Below are 16,209 nucleotides of genomic sequence, written 5' to 3' on the forward strand. Positions count from 1 at the left end.
ATTGGAGAAATACTTCAACTCAGCTTGGTTTTTTTTTTTTTGTTTATTTTTTTTTTTTTTTTGCGAGTATTTGGCCAACCAGACACTTCAACTACACTCTCTACCAGTAAGTATGTTTATTTCTTCTACAAACAACAATAGTCCTAATTACCTCCTAACAAATACTCAATTGCACCTTGAACACTACCACCAGTTCTTCTTAATGCTTCTACATTCCTATCGAAATCATAAAACCCCATATCGTTCAATTGTCTCAATTGACTTTCATATCTTTCTTCTGGTGGTCTGTTGTCTACTGGAGCAGGCGCGGCTGCAGGGGCAGCACCTCCAAATAATGCCAGAGGATCAATTGGTGGAATTCCATTAGGAAACAAATTTGCAAATGGGTTAGCAGGTGCTCCATTATTGCCACTTTCGCCAGTAGTAGGATTGGCACCTGGGGCAGGGAATGCATTAGTTTGCCCCGCATCACCTCCTCTCATTTGCATCATACTTCTTAGCATTTCCGGGTTCGACATCATTTGTCTAAATAATGGACTTTGTAACATTTCTCTGACTTGAGGACCCATGGCTCTCAATTGAGGATTCTGTTGGATCATAAAATCTAGCATTTGAGGATCTGATAACATTGCTTGCATTTGTTGTTGGAAAACAGGATTTGACATCATGGAATTTAACTGCTCAGGGTCCGGTATGTTGCTGTTCATACCCCCATCAGGTCCAAACATGGATGCCGATGGTAATTGGCTGTATCCAGCATAACGTGCTCCAGTTAAGTCAGCTAGTGGGTTGAATGATCCTTGGCCTGCTGCTATGTTTGAAGGAACTGAAGCATTAGCTGGGGTGTTTGACAGCTGTGGTGCAGCAGCAGCAGCAGCTGCAGTGGTGGCAGCACTTTTAACCAAGTGGATAGTGTGTCCGGTTTGCACCTTGTAAGATGCAACGGTTTCAGTATCCTTCAATACCTTTCCTGAGTAGATCAATCTTTGACTACCAGCAGGTATGTCAGACTTTTCCGCGACCAACTCCTTTAACTGGGAAACAGTGATCAGTGGATCAACTGTGACTTCGTATTTTTTATCGCCAGACGATTTGATGGTAATAGTGATTGATTCAGACATTGTTGTTTAGTGGTAATAAAGAGTATTCAACAACAAAATCAGAATTTTTTTTTTTTTTTTTTTTGCCATTCGGAAAACGTTCGAATAGGACACACAAAAAAAAAATGTCGCACAATGTATATATATAATTGAAGCTTTCCTACAATACTTTTTTTTTATACAAACTCAAGATTTAGGAAGTACTTCGACTCTCCAGCCACATGCAATACAACTGTAACCCTCTATACCGTCTTCAAAAGTTTCTTTTCCTTTACTTTGCATGAGTGTCCATTCACCCTTAGCAGGTATTTTTTTACACTTGTCATTCAAGCATCTAGCCTTTGTCTTTTTATATCGTAACCCACACGAATTGCACAATTGGCCTTGTTTAATAGACCAGGATGGTCTCCAGCATGGCGATTGATCTGATCCACACGATATGCATACCCTTGGTGCATGTTGATGGTGATGGTGTTTTGGTGGTGATTTCAATAGATCCGATCTAGACTTTTTAGCAGATGGAGGTGATATTGGAATAAATTTATGTGTAGCAATTGGTGGTGGTGGTGGTGGAGGAGGAGTTTGTTGTTGTTGTGAATGTGGGTGGTAATATGCTGGGGCTTGTGGTGTGGTGTAAGAAGAAAAATGTGAAATTGGAGGTGCTGGCACCGGTAACGGTCCTTGTACTGGCAAGGGGTGTTTTTGATGTGGTTGCAATGGAGGGAGCTGGCGCTCTTTCAATTGTAATAATGATTCAGCAGCCAACTCTAGATATTCAGGATAGTTTTTAACATCATTCAAGTATGTTTTATTCAAATATGTGTAGTTTGATTCGTAGGGGAAATTTATTTTCTTCCCGTTGGCAATGGACAGTTGTTGGATTTTTGAACTTAGTTTGGAATCAAAGCTTGGTTTTGCATGGTCATTGAGATAGTTGTATTGATTAAGATGGAAATGTTTTGACTCTTTGGCAATTTTATCCAAAAGCCCGTACCTCCAATTTTCGTCATTTGGCTTGTATGTATCAAAGTAATCTAGAGACACAGTTGGCACTATCGGTTTCGGAGCTTTGGAAGTTATTGGTGGTAAATTTAATGCATCGGAAATACTTGGTAATTTGATCTTTATGTTTTGTGGTGAGCTAATGGGTGATGCAACTGTCGCTATTGGTGATGATGATGGAGATAATGGGCTGGAAAACTTTTTGTTTGGAGAAAGAGATCGTGCTCTTAAGTTGCTGGTAGGCTTGACTAAATTTGAAATCACCAACCTGCTAGCTCTGGTGGGTGTGACAGTTTCATATGGAGGAGAAGGAGGTGCAGTTCTTGCTCTTTTAGTGCTGATATTCAAGTCGTCACTATATGATCGCTTGCAAGCAGCAACTCTTAAGGTTTTAGCTTCTTGAAATAATTCGAAACTTCGAGATCTAGTGTGTGAAGGGCCTATATGATGATTAAACATGGCTGAATGGACTAGACTCATATCGTTGTTTTTGCTGTGAATATTATTATAGTGGTTATTTGGTAGCTTAGACAATGTGGACTACCTTTTTTTTTTTTAAGGTTCTTCGGAGTTTTGGGTTGTAAGTTAAAGCGAATGAAATAATCAAGTCTTTTTGGGGAGGTAGAATTCTTAAATAGGAATATTAATTAAATGCTTCTGGTGAGGAACCTCGTTTTTTTTTAAGGTGGGAAATGCGATAACGAACGACAAATTAAACGAATGTAAAAATAGATAAGGGGGGAGGTGGTTGTTGGAGAGATAAAAAAAAAAAAAGAGATCCCAAATCGAAAATTTATCTTGCTATTTATATTAGAATGAAAATCAGACATCCTGTTATTGCAAGCAATTTTTGATTGATCCAAGAATCAAGGTACAAGCAGGTGAAAATGTTCTTTATGATTTTGGGCAAGCCACTTTTCAATCAGATCAAGCACAAGATCGTGTAATTTTCCTGATTCAGAGAGAAATTATCTTAATTAGGTTGTAATAACCAGCACGTATCACAAATTGTGGGTAGTAAAGACAAAATCAGACACAAAACAATTTTTTTTTTTTTCTTTCGATCCAAATTTAGCCAGCACCTAAAACAGTGGTCATAGAAGTAATTGAGATTAGCTTTGACCTAGGTCAACTTTAACCTTGTTTTGGAAAGGGTGGTGGCCTGCCTAAGTATACCACACTGTCTGTGTGGGTAACAAAATCAAAATTCTTGTTTCCACCAAGCGAGGAGATCAAATGCGAGTGGGCTGGCTAGAAAATGGTACATGCTGGTGAATCTACTTTCTTTGATTTTTATTATCAGGGTCTTTCTACATAATTATAACAAACCTAACCTCAATCCTTGTGTTCTCTAACTTCATCTTCAGCTTTATGTTCGATGTTTTGTCCGGCAATGCCTCCAGCAACACCACCAACAATATGGCCAACACCGCCAACATGTAATTTATCAGCAACTTTGTTACCTGCAATTGACCCAACAACTGAGGATGCAATATCTTTAGCCATGTTTCCTTTATCTGACATTTTGAAGTTTTTTTGTTTTGTTTTGTTTGTAGTTGTTTGGTGAAATAGAAATGTAGAGATTGGAGGTGCTATTTATATAACTTACTCACGAAACTTTAAGATTGCTATCAGTTTCAGTTGTAATTTTTATGTGCAGGAAATAGACATGTGTACTAATCTATAAATGTAAATCCCACAACGGTATGATGGAGGCATGGAAGAGTGGAGATATACTCGAAGAGTAGAGGTGTAGTTTCGAGTTGAGAGTTTGGTATGAAGCTTGGTGATGAGAAAAAAAAAAAAATACAGAAAAAAAAAAAATTTGTCCTTGAATCATCAAGACCCATCTACTAACCACGATGAATCAAGACCCAAGTAAGTAAACAAATGGAGTAGCATCTATGCAAAAGTATATTGACTAACACCGTGAAGCACAACAACTAGAGCCGTTTCTTAAACGATTTCTTGCATCGTTGGATTTACTGTACACCCAGCCAACATCACAGCCATTCCCCAACGTTGAATCGTATGCAACCCAGCTAGGATCAAATTTAAAACGGTCAAGTGCAATTATAGTGAATGGTCGGCCCATAATACCGAGCCCACAAGAAGACTGTAAATTGCAGTTTCAAAAGAAATGGTTACAAACTCCATTATCGTCGCATCAATTGACAAGTTATGACGGACACTTAATTCCAGGCACTGGGACTTTTGTCGTTCATTTTTCAGCAAAAGTAAGATTTGATCAAAGTGGAAGAAATAGGTTAGGTGAGTCTGCCGACTTGTTTCAGGAGAATAATTCAATTGTCACCAAAACGAACCAAAGGCCTATTTGGGGGTCATGGTTTGGTGTGGACGTGAATTTGGTTGTTGACGAAAACGTTGTGCAAGACGGAGAGATTATAAACAGTATGGATTATAGATTTACCTATGTACCCAACGATAGCATTATAAAAGTCTAAAGTATACGATTAGATCTTATTGTTGGCAATGAATTCGTTTAGTAATGTACCTAAATAAATGTCGGAGTATGGTGTAGGTACTTGTTCAGTCGTGAAATTCAACTCTCTTAATGCCCAGATGATATTGGGTGTTATAAAACTGTAGAACACGAGGTTGACTTGCGAATCTACTTCATCGTTGATCTCTACACTCTGGACAACATTGGGCACGGGGAAATTAACCACACCACGATGTAACGTATCGTCGCCATCAGTTCCAAAATCATCATGAGTGACATAACCTTTAGGGAGCTTTTCCTCGACTTGAAAATGAGCTTGCTGGTGGTTAGAGTTGCCTTGCACTTGCAAGTCATATTGATGAGGTGGTTTTAATCGAGAAGCACTGATATAGTCTGCATCATTTAGTTTAGCTGCTACTTTGGTGGCAACTGATTTTGGCACCGTGATATTGACCCATATGTTTTCAAATGGCGAGACAACGAATTTGGAGTCGATGGTGTAGGGCCCCTTGTACAAATCGTACCTAATTGAACCAGTGTTGATAATTGTAATACGCTCTTCGTGTTTGGATTTCGGTAATGTTTTGAGGATTTTCAGGGTTAATAAATTGAAAATGCTCTTGGGGTGGTCAATGGGCACGTAATCGACATAATAATTTGTTTTGACGTAGCCTATCAAAGTATCTAACTTGAGTTCTTTGCGTGTTTCTCGAATCAACTTGGAAACCAGTTTCCCCTTTTCAGTATCAAACTCTTTATCTAAATTGGTGTGGTATTTGAATGAATCGGTATTGAAATCAATATAAGATCTCGAGAATCTTTGTCTAACAGAGAGTTCTTTATCTAAACTGATACTTGTCCAACCAACGGTCTCACAGTACCTGCCGCTCTGCAACCCAGTAGATAAATTGTCAAACACAGTAAAGTCACGAACATGACTGTGACCGCCAAAATACTGAATCACTGTGTTCGGGAAAAACTGACGCAAGTATTGGTGAACCTGGTAAAACTCTCCCCAGTTATGAGAAATGGGTGTGTGCCCCACAATTATAATCAAATCTACTTTATGCTTCAATGCCTCTTGAAACCACGGCTGGTGGATGGTTTGTGCCATAGGCGTCACTCTAGTGCCATTATTAAACCTCTTAAAGTCAAACAAAAAACCAAAAGCCAAGACTCTAATCCCTCTAATTGGTGTTGTAAAATACTTGTACTTCTGCCCCATGGGAACAAACTGGCCGTCGTTTAGCCTGATTTCGACATTTGAGCAAACATATTTATCGCGAAAATGATTAACCACGGTTTCGTATTCCTGCTTTGAATTCTCCCAAAGGTACAACTCGTGGTTTCCTATAGTTAGCAAATCATAATCTTGTTTGATAAAAATAGGAGTTGATTTTAGGCCATTGGGAGTGGTGATATCCGATAAGCCATTACCGTCGTGACGATCGCCACTGTCTATAATCAAAAGATCTTGGTTCTGAGTATGGGCAATTCGCCGCAAGTGTGTAGTGAACGAAATGAAATCTCCCCAGTTGCCACGATAAAGAGGCTGATTGAGATGCCCAGAGTACCAGCCGTGGGTATCGGTGGTATGAACAAAATTTATATCGTTCCATGTCAAATTACGATGTGGCGACGACGACACATAACAGCAGTTTACTAACACTGCAACAAGAGTTGACAACAACAACATCGTTGGAAAAAGTGTAAGCAATTAATGTACATTTATTTACGTAGATTTTTTTTCTTTTTTTTTTTTGTAGTGCGAATACAATCTACAAACCTTGTTGAGCTCTTCTTCTGTCTCTTTCTTCAGAGATAGACAATTTAATACCTTTACCCTTTGGCAATGAGACCCATGGTTTACCGGCTTCGGTACCAATAACGAAAACGTTAGACAATCTGGTGACAAAAGTGTTTTCCAAAGCATCTTTGATATGAACCAAATCGAAACCTCCTTCGTGTTTTTCTCTATGGACAATAACACCAACTCTACCCAAATTTCTACCACCAGTAACCATAACTAATCTACCAGTGTCGAATTTGATGAAATCGTCGATTTTACCAGTGGCCAAATCAATCTTGACAGTATCGTTGGCTCTGATCAATGGGTCTGGGTATCTGATGGTTCTACCGTCGTGGGTAACAACATATGGAACACCTTTCTTACCCAATTGGACTTTCTTGACTTTACCCAATTTGTAGGCAGCTTCTTCAGCAGAGATTCTGTGAACGGCGAATTTACCTTTAACATCGTATACTAATCTGAAATGTTCGTTGGTAGCTTCCAAGGTGATGACATCCATAAAACCAGCTGGGTAAGTGGTGTCGGTTCTGACCTTACCGTCAACTTGAACGTGTTGTTGCATCATGATGGCCTTGACTTCTCTACCGTTCAAAGCATACTTCAATCTGTTTCTTAAAAAGACAACCAATGGTAATGATTCTCTCAATTTGTGTGGACCAGCAGATGGTCTTGGAGCATAAGTACCGGACAATTTGTCCAACATCCAATGAGATGGAGCTGCTAATCTTTTCAAGTGTTTCTTTGGTCCTCTACCCATTGTGGTTTATTGTTGATGATGATAAAAGAGTCGTTCTTTTTTCTTTTTTTTTTTTTTCACGATTTTATTTTTTTTTTTAAAAAAAAGTAGAGAGAAGATTGTGCGGAATTTCCATTAGGGCTATAGCCCTAGCCCACCCATTCCTTTTTTTTTTTTTTTGGCGCAGATACATCTCTTTTTATTTCTATTTATTCCATTTAAACCATGTACTATTTCTATTTGCTTGTTTTATCAATTTATTGAGTTTTTCCTCTTGTTCAAGCAAAGAGTTTAACTCTTCTTCTAAATTAGCCGACTTTTCTACTTCCTGAGTATTGATCACAAGTAATTGTTGTATTTGGTCTTCAATTTCACTAGGCAAGACATCGTTAGCAGGTTGTGTTTTCGATTCCAATTCTTCAACGTCCTTTTCTAGCTTTTCTATGGATTGTTTAAGGTCCTCGTTCTCGTTAACCAAATCAGGTAGGGTGATTTTCAAATCCACCATTTTTTGAACAACATCAACATGATCTCTGTTTAGTGCTGAGTATTGCGACTGTAATTCTTTAATTCTGTGTCTAAGATTGCCGTTTGCTAGTCTCATACCTTTGATATCGTCGACTTTGGCTTTCTCTTTGTTGTAGATACTTTCGAATTCCTTAGCGTATTTGGTCAATTCCACGGGATCGACGTTTATCTGCATAGAATCTTGCACCAATTCATCTAGTTTGTAATAAGTAGCAGGGGTGCTGGTCGCAGATCGCAGCAACGAAAATCTCTTTTTACCCTTGTCGTCCTTGATAAACGCCTCGGCGATATAAACATTAAACAATTTATCTTTCAAAAACTCGAGCAACTTGTCAAACGATAATGCCAATAGGTTTTGTTCATTTTGAATCATTAAATTCACTGCAAACTTCAATATAGACTCCATTCCCTGGGTAACGATTATATCGTAGATTCTTAAAACAATGTCCAAGGGGAACTTGTATGCGAAGAATGTGAGGAACCACTGTGAGGCGTACATTGACGACTTGATACCTTGTTTAACCAAATGATTGTACAACACGGGGGAATACGATTCGAGCAAGCGATCAAACTCATAAAGCAAAACGTGTAACCCTTTCATTTCCGGGCAAAACAAGTCGCGGAGGCCGTACTCCTTCATTAGTGTGACCAATAAACAAAAGCACTCTGACTCGTTCATATTCATAATCAATGGCACAGCAATAAAGATCATCCCCTGGGTATAGCCCACATCGGGGTCATATAAGGAATACGCCTTGATCACATTGAAAAGTTCGTCGCTTTTACTAACTGCCTCAACATTGGTAAAGAAACTGGTTCTGGTCAAGTCACGCTTGATTCCCTTTTCGTGGATTGAAGATTCTAGCTTCAACTGGCGGTAGAAGTCTTCTAATTGGGAATCTTTAGATTTGGCCACTAGCTGCCAAATAATACCTCTAAACTCCTTTGGTATTCCTGATATTATACATTGGTTTAATTTATCCAGTTCATGGTTTACCACATGATCATAGTCGTTGACCACCAAACTCCAGAATTCCCAGTCGATTTCAAAAACGTCACCAAACCCGCCAGCAATACTTTTTATATCCTGGAAAGTCTTTTTGATATTTTCTGCACTGGAGTTAATGGAATCTCTGGTTTGGTTGTTTTTATCTTGGAATTTAATTGATAACTGATTGTGTTTTGACTGCAACAAATAGTTTGAGGTTGACTTATCAAAAGTGTTTTGGATCGTGGTCAATTCCTGGACATCTTCGTTTGGTGATTCGTTCAATCTTAAGCATACTTGGATAGATCTCCTATTAGGGAGAGCAGGCAAAGACATTGTTGTTTGTGGTAAGAAAAAGATGACACGATTATAGATTTTTTTTTTTTGTTTTGTTTTGTTTTGATTACGTTTTTTCTAGTCGTAGTGCACTACAAGTGGAGAAACTATCACTAACAATCATTATACATTGAAATAAATACAAACTACCTAAGGAAAACGTCGTCTATCATAACCAACTACCCTCTTGGATAAGTTATCGTTGAATAATTCCTTCTAGCTAAAGGATGGGTATTTCTATTACGCACTGGCACAGGTACGGGGCTTGGTGCTTGTTGCTGGTGCATCTGCCGCTGTATATTCTCTGCCAACTCTTGTAATGTACGTTGTAGTTTATTGGAAGCGTTTCTTGAACGGAGAGCAATGAGGTTCTTTAATCTTTGGGCATTCATGGGGGGGACGTTGATTGTGGGGGTGATAAAAGAAAGAGAGGAGGGAGATTTTTTTTTTTTTCTGTCATGGGTTTTTATATGGTGATTGCGAGAATCGGCGCATCACGGGATTTATGGTAGCTGCAAATCTACACGACCTGATCTACACGGGGTATTAAACACACATATAACATAAAACAGTACTACTAAAAAAAAAAGAAAAAAGAAGGAAATTCATCAAACGTTAACGGTTTCATCAACCACCCCGTCGAATATCATGTCTAAATTGTAATCGTTCAATAAAGTAAATTGGGTAGGCGAGCTGCCTGTAGGAACCGGAGATGAGAAAATTGAAGGTTCTAATTTCACCTTTTTAAGTTGAGGTTGATCTAACTCAAAAACTTCTTCTATAGTTCCGTCATAAGAGTTCAATGACAATAACGATGAAGGAGACGTCAACGAAGAACTCTGTGCCGTCGAATACATTGACGAGCCGAACACGGTTGGTGCGACGTAATCATTTTTGGTGGTGATATTGTTTAATAAAAAATCGTCCATTATTTCTTGTTTGATTTTGCTTTTGGGATATTCGTCTGGTAGTGGGTTGGATTTTGATTGGCGTAAAGGGTAAGTGATTGAGTTTATGGGAGAATGTGTTTCTGAGGAGGCACACGGCTTTGCTGGAGGTTGTAATTTCTGCCTGATTGGTGCTAGTATGACCTTGTCGTGGTCGTTTATCATATCGTCAATATTCTCGCTAGGTAGTAAATAGCGGAGTATTCCTTCCAATTGAGTTACTCTGGTTTCGACTTCAGTTAAATGGGCTCTTGTCAAGGGAGACCGGATTGTTCTGGGACTATACGAGCAACACCATTTGTGTTGGATACATTTTGAGCAGCGTGGGAACTCCTTGGAGCATTTCAACTTGCGCTTTCGACAAGAGTCGCAGGCTTGTTCAATTGGGTTAGGTGGTTGTTTTGGTTCAGTTTCCGTCATGGTTGTGGGTAAAAAAAAAAAAAAAAGAAAGTTCTATAAGGTGACGAGAATTAATAAATAAATAAATAAATAAATGAAAAATTATAGCAAGTATTCTGGAATAGTTTGTATTTTTTTTTTTTTTGTGTTGAGGGGGGAGGGAGTTAACTGATTAGGGGTAAATTATTAACTTGTTGGGAAACCCACACACCAACAGAATTGAGCAGTGTTGAGAAATGATAATAATGCCTTACTAAACAAAAAAAATAGTTGATCGTATAAGTGAGTTTATAAGATTGCTTCAACGTTGTTAGTTGTTTTGAACACGGATGGTTCGGGCCAAATAAGTGTAGTTGGTTGGATAACTAATTAGAGTTGAAAAAGAGAGCCATTCCAATTGTTCTTTTTTTTTTTTCGGAGTTGAAGTATTTAGTTTATATTTATAATGGAAAACGTTGGTAAAATTTTTTTTTTCATTTCATCATGCGAATGCGGAATTGATTAAAACAGCAGGTGTAGTAGACAAGTCGATTACACAAACAAATGCATAAGCACGGGCAAGTCCACAAAGATCTGAACTAGGCCATATGTAAAGAGGGGTAAGCTCTGTTGTTGTTGGGTTAGTAAAAAAATTTTCAACCCAGTCATTTGAAAACTCCGAGATACACTTGGAGTTTTGAATATTTTAGTAGACGAAACGGAAAATCATTTTTGAGTCACCATTACGGAAAAACTCTTGTTCCCCTCTTCTAAACATTTACATGAAGTTTTGTAAAAAATTTTGTACAAAAAAATTTACTATTGCATCTGTAAGTTAACTCTACTATTCATTGATCCTATATAATATACGCTATTCCCGATTTATGCCAACATATACGATCTGTCACAATCATCTTACACATTGTCATCGTGATACACAAATTTAGAATTTTTTGGGTTTGCTGGAGCGTGTTTAATATACGAGGTATCGTCAGGCGGTCTTTCCCGTTTGTCGTTTGTGCTTAACATGCTTTGAATGCTCAATAATATCGACTCTATAGAACATGCTGGTGTCCAATCATCTCCTAATAGATTAAGACAAATGTGGCCGTTTGAATATATATGTGGATGAATGGGTATAACCGAGCGAGGTATAATTTCAATCGAATCATCATCAATGATAATTATTGAGTCGTCGTCGTCATCTTCCTCATGGATAATAAACTTGACTTGTGGAGAGTCGACGGGGTAGTTTTCAGTTATTTTTATTGAAAGATGGTACTGCTCGTCGTCTGGATATAACACGTTATTTCCCACTTTGATCTGGAATATAAACTCAGTTAGATTATCATCATTAGTGACGAGCTTTATTCCTGGTAGTTTATTCAAACATATTTGCTGATATTCTTTTAGTAATCGTTTATAGAATGGGTGTCTAGGCATGGGGTTGGTCTGTTGGGTATTGGAAAGAGCGATTTTTTTTTTCTTTGGGGTTTGTTGATTTATGCGCGATTTCGTCTAATAAATAACATTTGTTCTATACACTTACATAGGCATTGCATTTCTATGAGAGCTAGCCAAAGACTTGGGGGCGGCTTTTTTAAAGTTTTTTGGGCGGCCCTTTTTGAAATTCTTATACCCCTTTTTTTTAGAATTGCTTGGTTGAGGAAAAGTGTTTCCTGGCTTTGGTTGTGATGCAGCACGCAACGTAGCCAATATCTCTTGGTCTTGCTGTGATGGCTGGAAATAGGGGGAAACCGTAGATGTCGATACAGACGAAATATCACTAGCAACCGTGCTTGTTGATGATGTGTTGCTCATTTTCTTTTTCTCCCGCGATAAAGATGTCAAGATCTTTTTGAAATACGTAAAATACTCCAACTGGCCCTTTTTGATACCTTCCAACTTAGCAAAATCCTTTTTGTTGGTGGGCAATTTCGCCAGCATGTCTCGGAGAGTAACTTCGCCAACAATCTGCAGGCTTGAAATTGCACATTCAGTCAGCGCCCCTTCTCTGGCCTCACGCAATTCTTGTAAACACCGTTGAGTAAATGATGAATCAGGGACATCTGCAGTCGTCATTTGTCTTGCCGTAATAAACGATTCCTGATATTCAGCTGGCCTGCTAGTGTTTGCTGGTGTCCTGCCAAGACTGTTGCTGGCACTTACAGGCCGGCTTGAAAACAGTATTACAATCTTCTTTTGGCCATTCAACACCACATCAGCATTCTTACCGACCTTGACGTAGTTGGAGGCAAAACCAGCGTGCATAACATGGTACTCGACAATACATTGTTCACTCAACAAATAGAAGAAAATTCTCTCGACATCGTTCTTATCCAAAGATTGTCCCTTGCCGTGGTACTCGTTTTCATTGTGGCCAGCTTCAGTGATTTTCTTATGGTTTAAGCCTCGGAAAACATCTTGACAGTGCAAAACCGTCACCTGGTCATCCTGGATTGATTTCACCAATTTGATTATATCCTTGGCATATTGCGTACAATCCTTCTCAACCACAGTCACATGGTTGTAGTTTCGACAATTGTCACATTGCTTTTTGCAATTCACTGGATCAAAAGTTTCGTTGAAATATTGCAAAACTTGCTTCCGTCGACAATCGGTAGTGTTTTCACAGTACTGGACCACTTGTCTTAGTTTAGCCAAGTGGTTTTCCTTTCCAAGTTCACTCAATTCCTCGTCTCGTTGGATGAGGCTTTGTAAAGACCGCGCGTCCTTGTATGAGTAGTACATTACACATTCAGAATAGTTGCCATCACGGCCAGCACGTCCAGTTTCTTGGTAGTACCCTTCTAAAGTTCTTGGTAAAAACAAATGGATAACAAACCTCACATCGGGTTTATCAATACCCATACCAAAAGCTATAGTAGCACAGATCACTTGTATCTTACTCTCTTGCCATCTCTTTTGTATGTTGAACCGGCTGTCGGCACTCATACCGGCATGGTAAAATGATGTTTTCAATCCGTACTCGTTTAGTTTCATGCTAGTTTGTTCGCACGATTGTTTTGAGTGACAATAGATAATACCAGTTTTACCCTTAAAACGACTCAAGATATAGTCTTTAATTTCAAGCAAGTAATTTCCAGATTTCCATTTGATTTCGTAAAACAAGTTTGTTCTATTAAAACTTTGCTTTAGTAAAACTGGGTTGTCCATTTTCAAATTGTGAAGTATATCCATCCGGACTTTTTCATTGGCCGTTGCCGTCAATGCCATTATGGGGACCTTGGGGAACTTGTCTTTGAAAAAACCCAACCCTTGGTAGTCAGGTCGGAAATCGTGGCCCCATGAACTCAAACAATGGGCTTCGTCTATAACTACTCGCGCAAGCTGGTTGTTATTGTATAGCTGGGTCATGATCTTTTGTATAAGACTCGACTTGTTGGCCTTTTCTGGTGACAAATACACAATGTCTAAAAACCCTTCACGGAACAAATGGATGGTATGTTTATTGTCGTCGTTGCCACCTTTCGAGCTAAACATTCCCGCCTTGATGTTTTTGGCCAACAAGTGCTGGACCTGATCTTGCATCAACGAAATCAAGGGAGAAATGACCACGGTTGTTCCCTTGGTTGCACCACTTTTCACCAATGCCGGCAACTGATAGCACAACGATTTACCTCCTCCTGTAGGCATCAACACAAACACGTCCTTACTCAGTAGTGTGGCCACCACTGCTTCAAGTTGGTTGGGTCGAAATGACTGGAGTTTAAACACATCGTTAAGGATACTGTATACTTCGTCGATAAATGGCTCAGAGCTTGTGGGGACACGTTTTTCAATTAGGTACTCTACCAAGTCTTTATCATCATCGGAAAATGCGTCGTCAGAGTCAATCATTAATACTGGGTTTGTTGCTGGTGGTGGTGGTGGTGGAGGTTGTGGTTCATCCAAGGACCATTCGTCGTCCGAATCCAATTCAATAAAGTCAATCTCTCTTTCGTTGTTGAGCTGAGTTGTGAAATCCAAACGGTCGTCATCATCGTCGTCGTCGTCGTCGATAACAATAGGTGAATTTGGACCACTTTGCGGGTTTTGGATACTGGTTTCTTCAATTTGATCGCTTACAGATGAAGCAGACACGTCTGGTGCTGTTTTGCCTATGATTTGCGAGTTGTATTTGACGCCATATTTGGCGGCGGTTTCTGGAGATAGACGGATATCGTTAATTTCGGTTTCGGAATCAACATCAATAAACTCGCCATCTGACAGCTGGCTAGGTATGTCGAACGTTCTGTCGTCTATAAAGCTTGCCATTTCATTGAGGTCGTCCTGTGACATCCGCTCTTGTGTTGGTGTAAGCAAACCGTCCATGGTGTGTTCACCGAAATGGTCTTCGGTGTCTTCCTCGTCAATAACATTGTCTGTACTCTCGACAATAGCTCTGGCTGCTGCTAATCGTACTGGACGCGTCGTAGGAACCCTAAACTCAGGTGAATCCAGAGGAGAGGGGGAGTCAGTGGTATCTTGTAGACGCAGCTTTAGCACGCTGATTTCGTTATCCAATAACCCAATTTGGTGATCTAGCTCCTTGTATTGCTCTTTCTTTTCGTCAAGCGAAATCAGGGTTGATTCGCTGGTGGTAAACTTTTTTTCGAGTATCTTGATTTTCGATTCGTGTAACTCCAAGAGTTTGCCAAACACTGATTCGTCGACTTTTTGTCTTTTTGGTAAGGGCTCGATTGGTGAAGATGGTTGTGTTCTTTTTGGCGGGCTTAGTGTCAAATCAATGATATCACTGGTTACCAAGGGTGGTGCTTTTGGGGTAGGTGCGCTTTGCGACTTAAACTCATTGGGAGATATGGTCTTTAACGGTAGTCGTGATTGGACTTTACGTTGAGATTTTGAAGGTAGTGGGATATTTTCTTTATTTGAAGAAGGAGGATCAATGACTCTAGGGGTTAGCACCACACTATCTTTGGGAAAATGTTTTCTTATTAAGTTTATTACTGCTGGCGGCGTTATATGAGGGTTTGTTCGCCTCACCCAATCCACCTGCTCTGTCAAATTAGTTATCATTGGCTATACGATTGTTGCAAGATGGGTATTGGTTTACGCGTTTATTTTATTTTTTTTTTTTTTTTTTGTTGTTTTCCAGATTTGACTTTTTTGTCAAAGCACACTAACGAGTGAGGAGAATATCCTCTTCTACAAACCCCTCAGCACGACCAACAATTAGCGGGGAGAAGAATGGGCGACATGAGGACGGGCATTATTATTATTCACCCCACGCCCAAGATGATTCCGACTGTTGTTGTTGTTGGTTAGAATTTTTTTTTTCGGGCTCTGCACACGCTTTCTTGGGATAATCCGAAACGAAAAAGCATTTTGTGAAATAGAGAGCATCCAAAAATAGACCTTTCACTTGCCCAACTTACAGTTTTGATTGTGATTATTTTGTGTAGCAGACAAAGAAGAACAATTCCATGTATGTTACGCATGTTGAGTAGATATGGGATGATGTAGAAAGAAAAAAAAAAAAAAAATGAGGCAAAACGAAAAATCACCTTATTATTTTATCGAACTTCGGCCATTGTTGGGAAAGAGCATTTGCCATAGCCTGCCGCATAAATAATTCCACACCACTTTCACGTCTATTGTAGTTGGTAGAATCGCCTGCTTCTTCTCCATAACATGGTTCGATTAGAAAAGGAGGACAAGAGAAAGCTGTTCTTAACTGAGGGGAAAACTCAGTGATTGGTTCCGACGACTAAAAGCCTTTTTTTTTTTCATTTTTGTGTAACACAGAATATTGTTATGATTCGTTTTAGCAACAAAGAAAAATCAACAGATGGTTCACACCACAGGAGGAGGAGGAATGCAGGTTGGATATGTGTAGAGGATATATATATAGTTCCTCCTTTATCCATATCATAAAAAAATTTTTTATTTCTAATTT

General features: G+C 39.2%; 9 protein-coding genes across 9 annotated transcripts; 1 reads left to right on the forward strand and 8 right to left on the reverse strand. All coding sequences in view use genetic code 12, as the record gives it.

Annotated features, from left to right (window-relative positions):
• Window positions 1–143: 143 nt before the first annotated feature.
• On the reverse strand, window positions 144–1,121 carry CD36_24690 (ubiquitin domain-containing protein, putative; the record flags this gene model as incomplete). The annotated part of the gene is made up of 1 exon (XM_002418897.1): window positions 144–1,121. One exon carries the CDS (start codon window positions 1,119–1,121, stop codon window positions 144–146), a length of 978 nt encoding a protein of 325 aa, XP_002418942.1.
• A 165-nt stretch (window positions 1,122–1,286) lies between these two features.
• On the reverse strand, window positions 1,287–2,582 carry CD36_24700 (transcriptional regulatory protein, putative; the record flags this gene model as incomplete). Its single annotated transcript, XM_002418898.1, has 1 exon — window positions 1,287–2,582. The coding sequence occupies one exon, from the start codon at window positions 2,580–2,582 to the stop codon at window positions 1,287–1,289; it is 1,296 nt and encodes a 431-aa protein (XP_002418943.1).
• Window positions 2,583–3,964: 1,382 nt separating this feature from the next.
• CD36_24705 (mRNA transport regulator MTR2 homologue, putative) lies at window positions 3,965–4,567 on the forward strand (the record flags this gene model as incomplete). Its single annotated transcript, XM_002418899.1, has 2 exons — window positions 3,965–3,980; window positions 4,050–4,567. 2 exons carry the CDS (start codon window positions 3,965–3,967, stop codon window positions 4,565–4,567), a joined length of 534 nt encoding a protein of 177 aa, XP_002418944.1.
• Window positions 4,568–4,576: 9 nt separating this feature from the next.
• Window positions 4,577–6,262, reverse strand: CD36_24710 (calcineurin-like phosphoesterase, putative; the record flags this gene model as incomplete). The annotated part of the gene is made up of 1 exon (XM_002418900.1): window positions 4,577–6,262. One exon carries the CDS (start codon window positions 6,260–6,262, stop codon window positions 4,577–4,579), a length of 1,686 nt encoding a protein of 561 aa, XP_002418945.1.
• Window positions 6,263–6,344: 82 nt separating this feature from the next.
• Window positions 6,345–7,133, reverse strand: RPS4 (40S ribosomal protein S4; the record flags this gene model as incomplete). The annotated part of the gene is made up of 1 exon (XM_002418901.1): window positions 6,345–7,133. One exon carries the CDS (start codon window positions 7,131–7,133, stop codon window positions 6,345–6,347), a length of 789 nt encoding a protein of 262 aa, XP_002418946.1.
• A 184-nt stretch (window positions 7,134–7,317) lies between these two features.
• On the reverse strand, window positions 7,318–8,964 carry CD36_24730 (GTPase-activating protein, putative; the record flags this gene model as incomplete). Its single annotated transcript, XM_002418902.1, has 1 exon — window positions 7,318–8,964. The coding sequence occupies one exon, from the start codon at window positions 8,962–8,964 to the stop codon at window positions 7,318–7,320; it is 1,647 nt and encodes a 548-aa protein (XP_002418947.1).
• A 608-nt stretch (window positions 8,965–9,572) lies between these two features.
• On the reverse strand, window positions 9,573–10,331 carry CD36_24740 (regulatory protein GAL4 homologue, putative; the record flags this gene model as incomplete). Its single annotated transcript, XM_002418903.1, has 1 exon — window positions 9,573–10,331. The coding sequence occupies one exon, from the start codon at window positions 10,329–10,331 to the stop codon at window positions 9,573–9,575; it is 759 nt and encodes a 252-aa protein (XP_002418948.1).
• An 873-nt stretch (window positions 10,332–11,204) lies between these two features.
• CD36_24750 (ubiquitin carrier protein, putative) lies at window positions 11,205–11,732 on the reverse strand (the record flags this gene model as incomplete). Its single annotated transcript, XM_002418904.1, has 1 exon — window positions 11,205–11,732. One exon carries the CDS (start codon window positions 11,730–11,732, stop codon window positions 11,205–11,207), a length of 528 nt encoding a protein of 175 aa, XP_002418949.1.
• Window positions 11,733–11,834: 102 nt separating this feature from the next.
• Window positions 11,835–15,329, reverse strand: CD36_24760 (ATP-dependent helicase, putative; the record flags this gene model as incomplete). The annotated part of the gene is made up of 1 exon (XM_002418905.1): window positions 11,835–15,329. The coding sequence occupies one exon, from the start codon at window positions 15,327–15,329 to the stop codon at window positions 11,835–11,837; it is 3,495 nt and encodes a 1,164-aa protein (XP_002418950.1).
• Between the last annotated feature and the right edge of the window lie 880 nt (window positions 15,330–16,209).

The sequence above is a fragment of the Candida dubliniensis genome, chromosome 2 (genome assembly GCF_000026945.1).
Source record: "Candida dubliniensis CD36 chromosome 2, complete sequence".
NCBI lineage: Eukaryota > Fungi > Ascomycota > Pichiomycetes > Serinales > Debaryomycetaceae > Candida > Candida dubliniensis.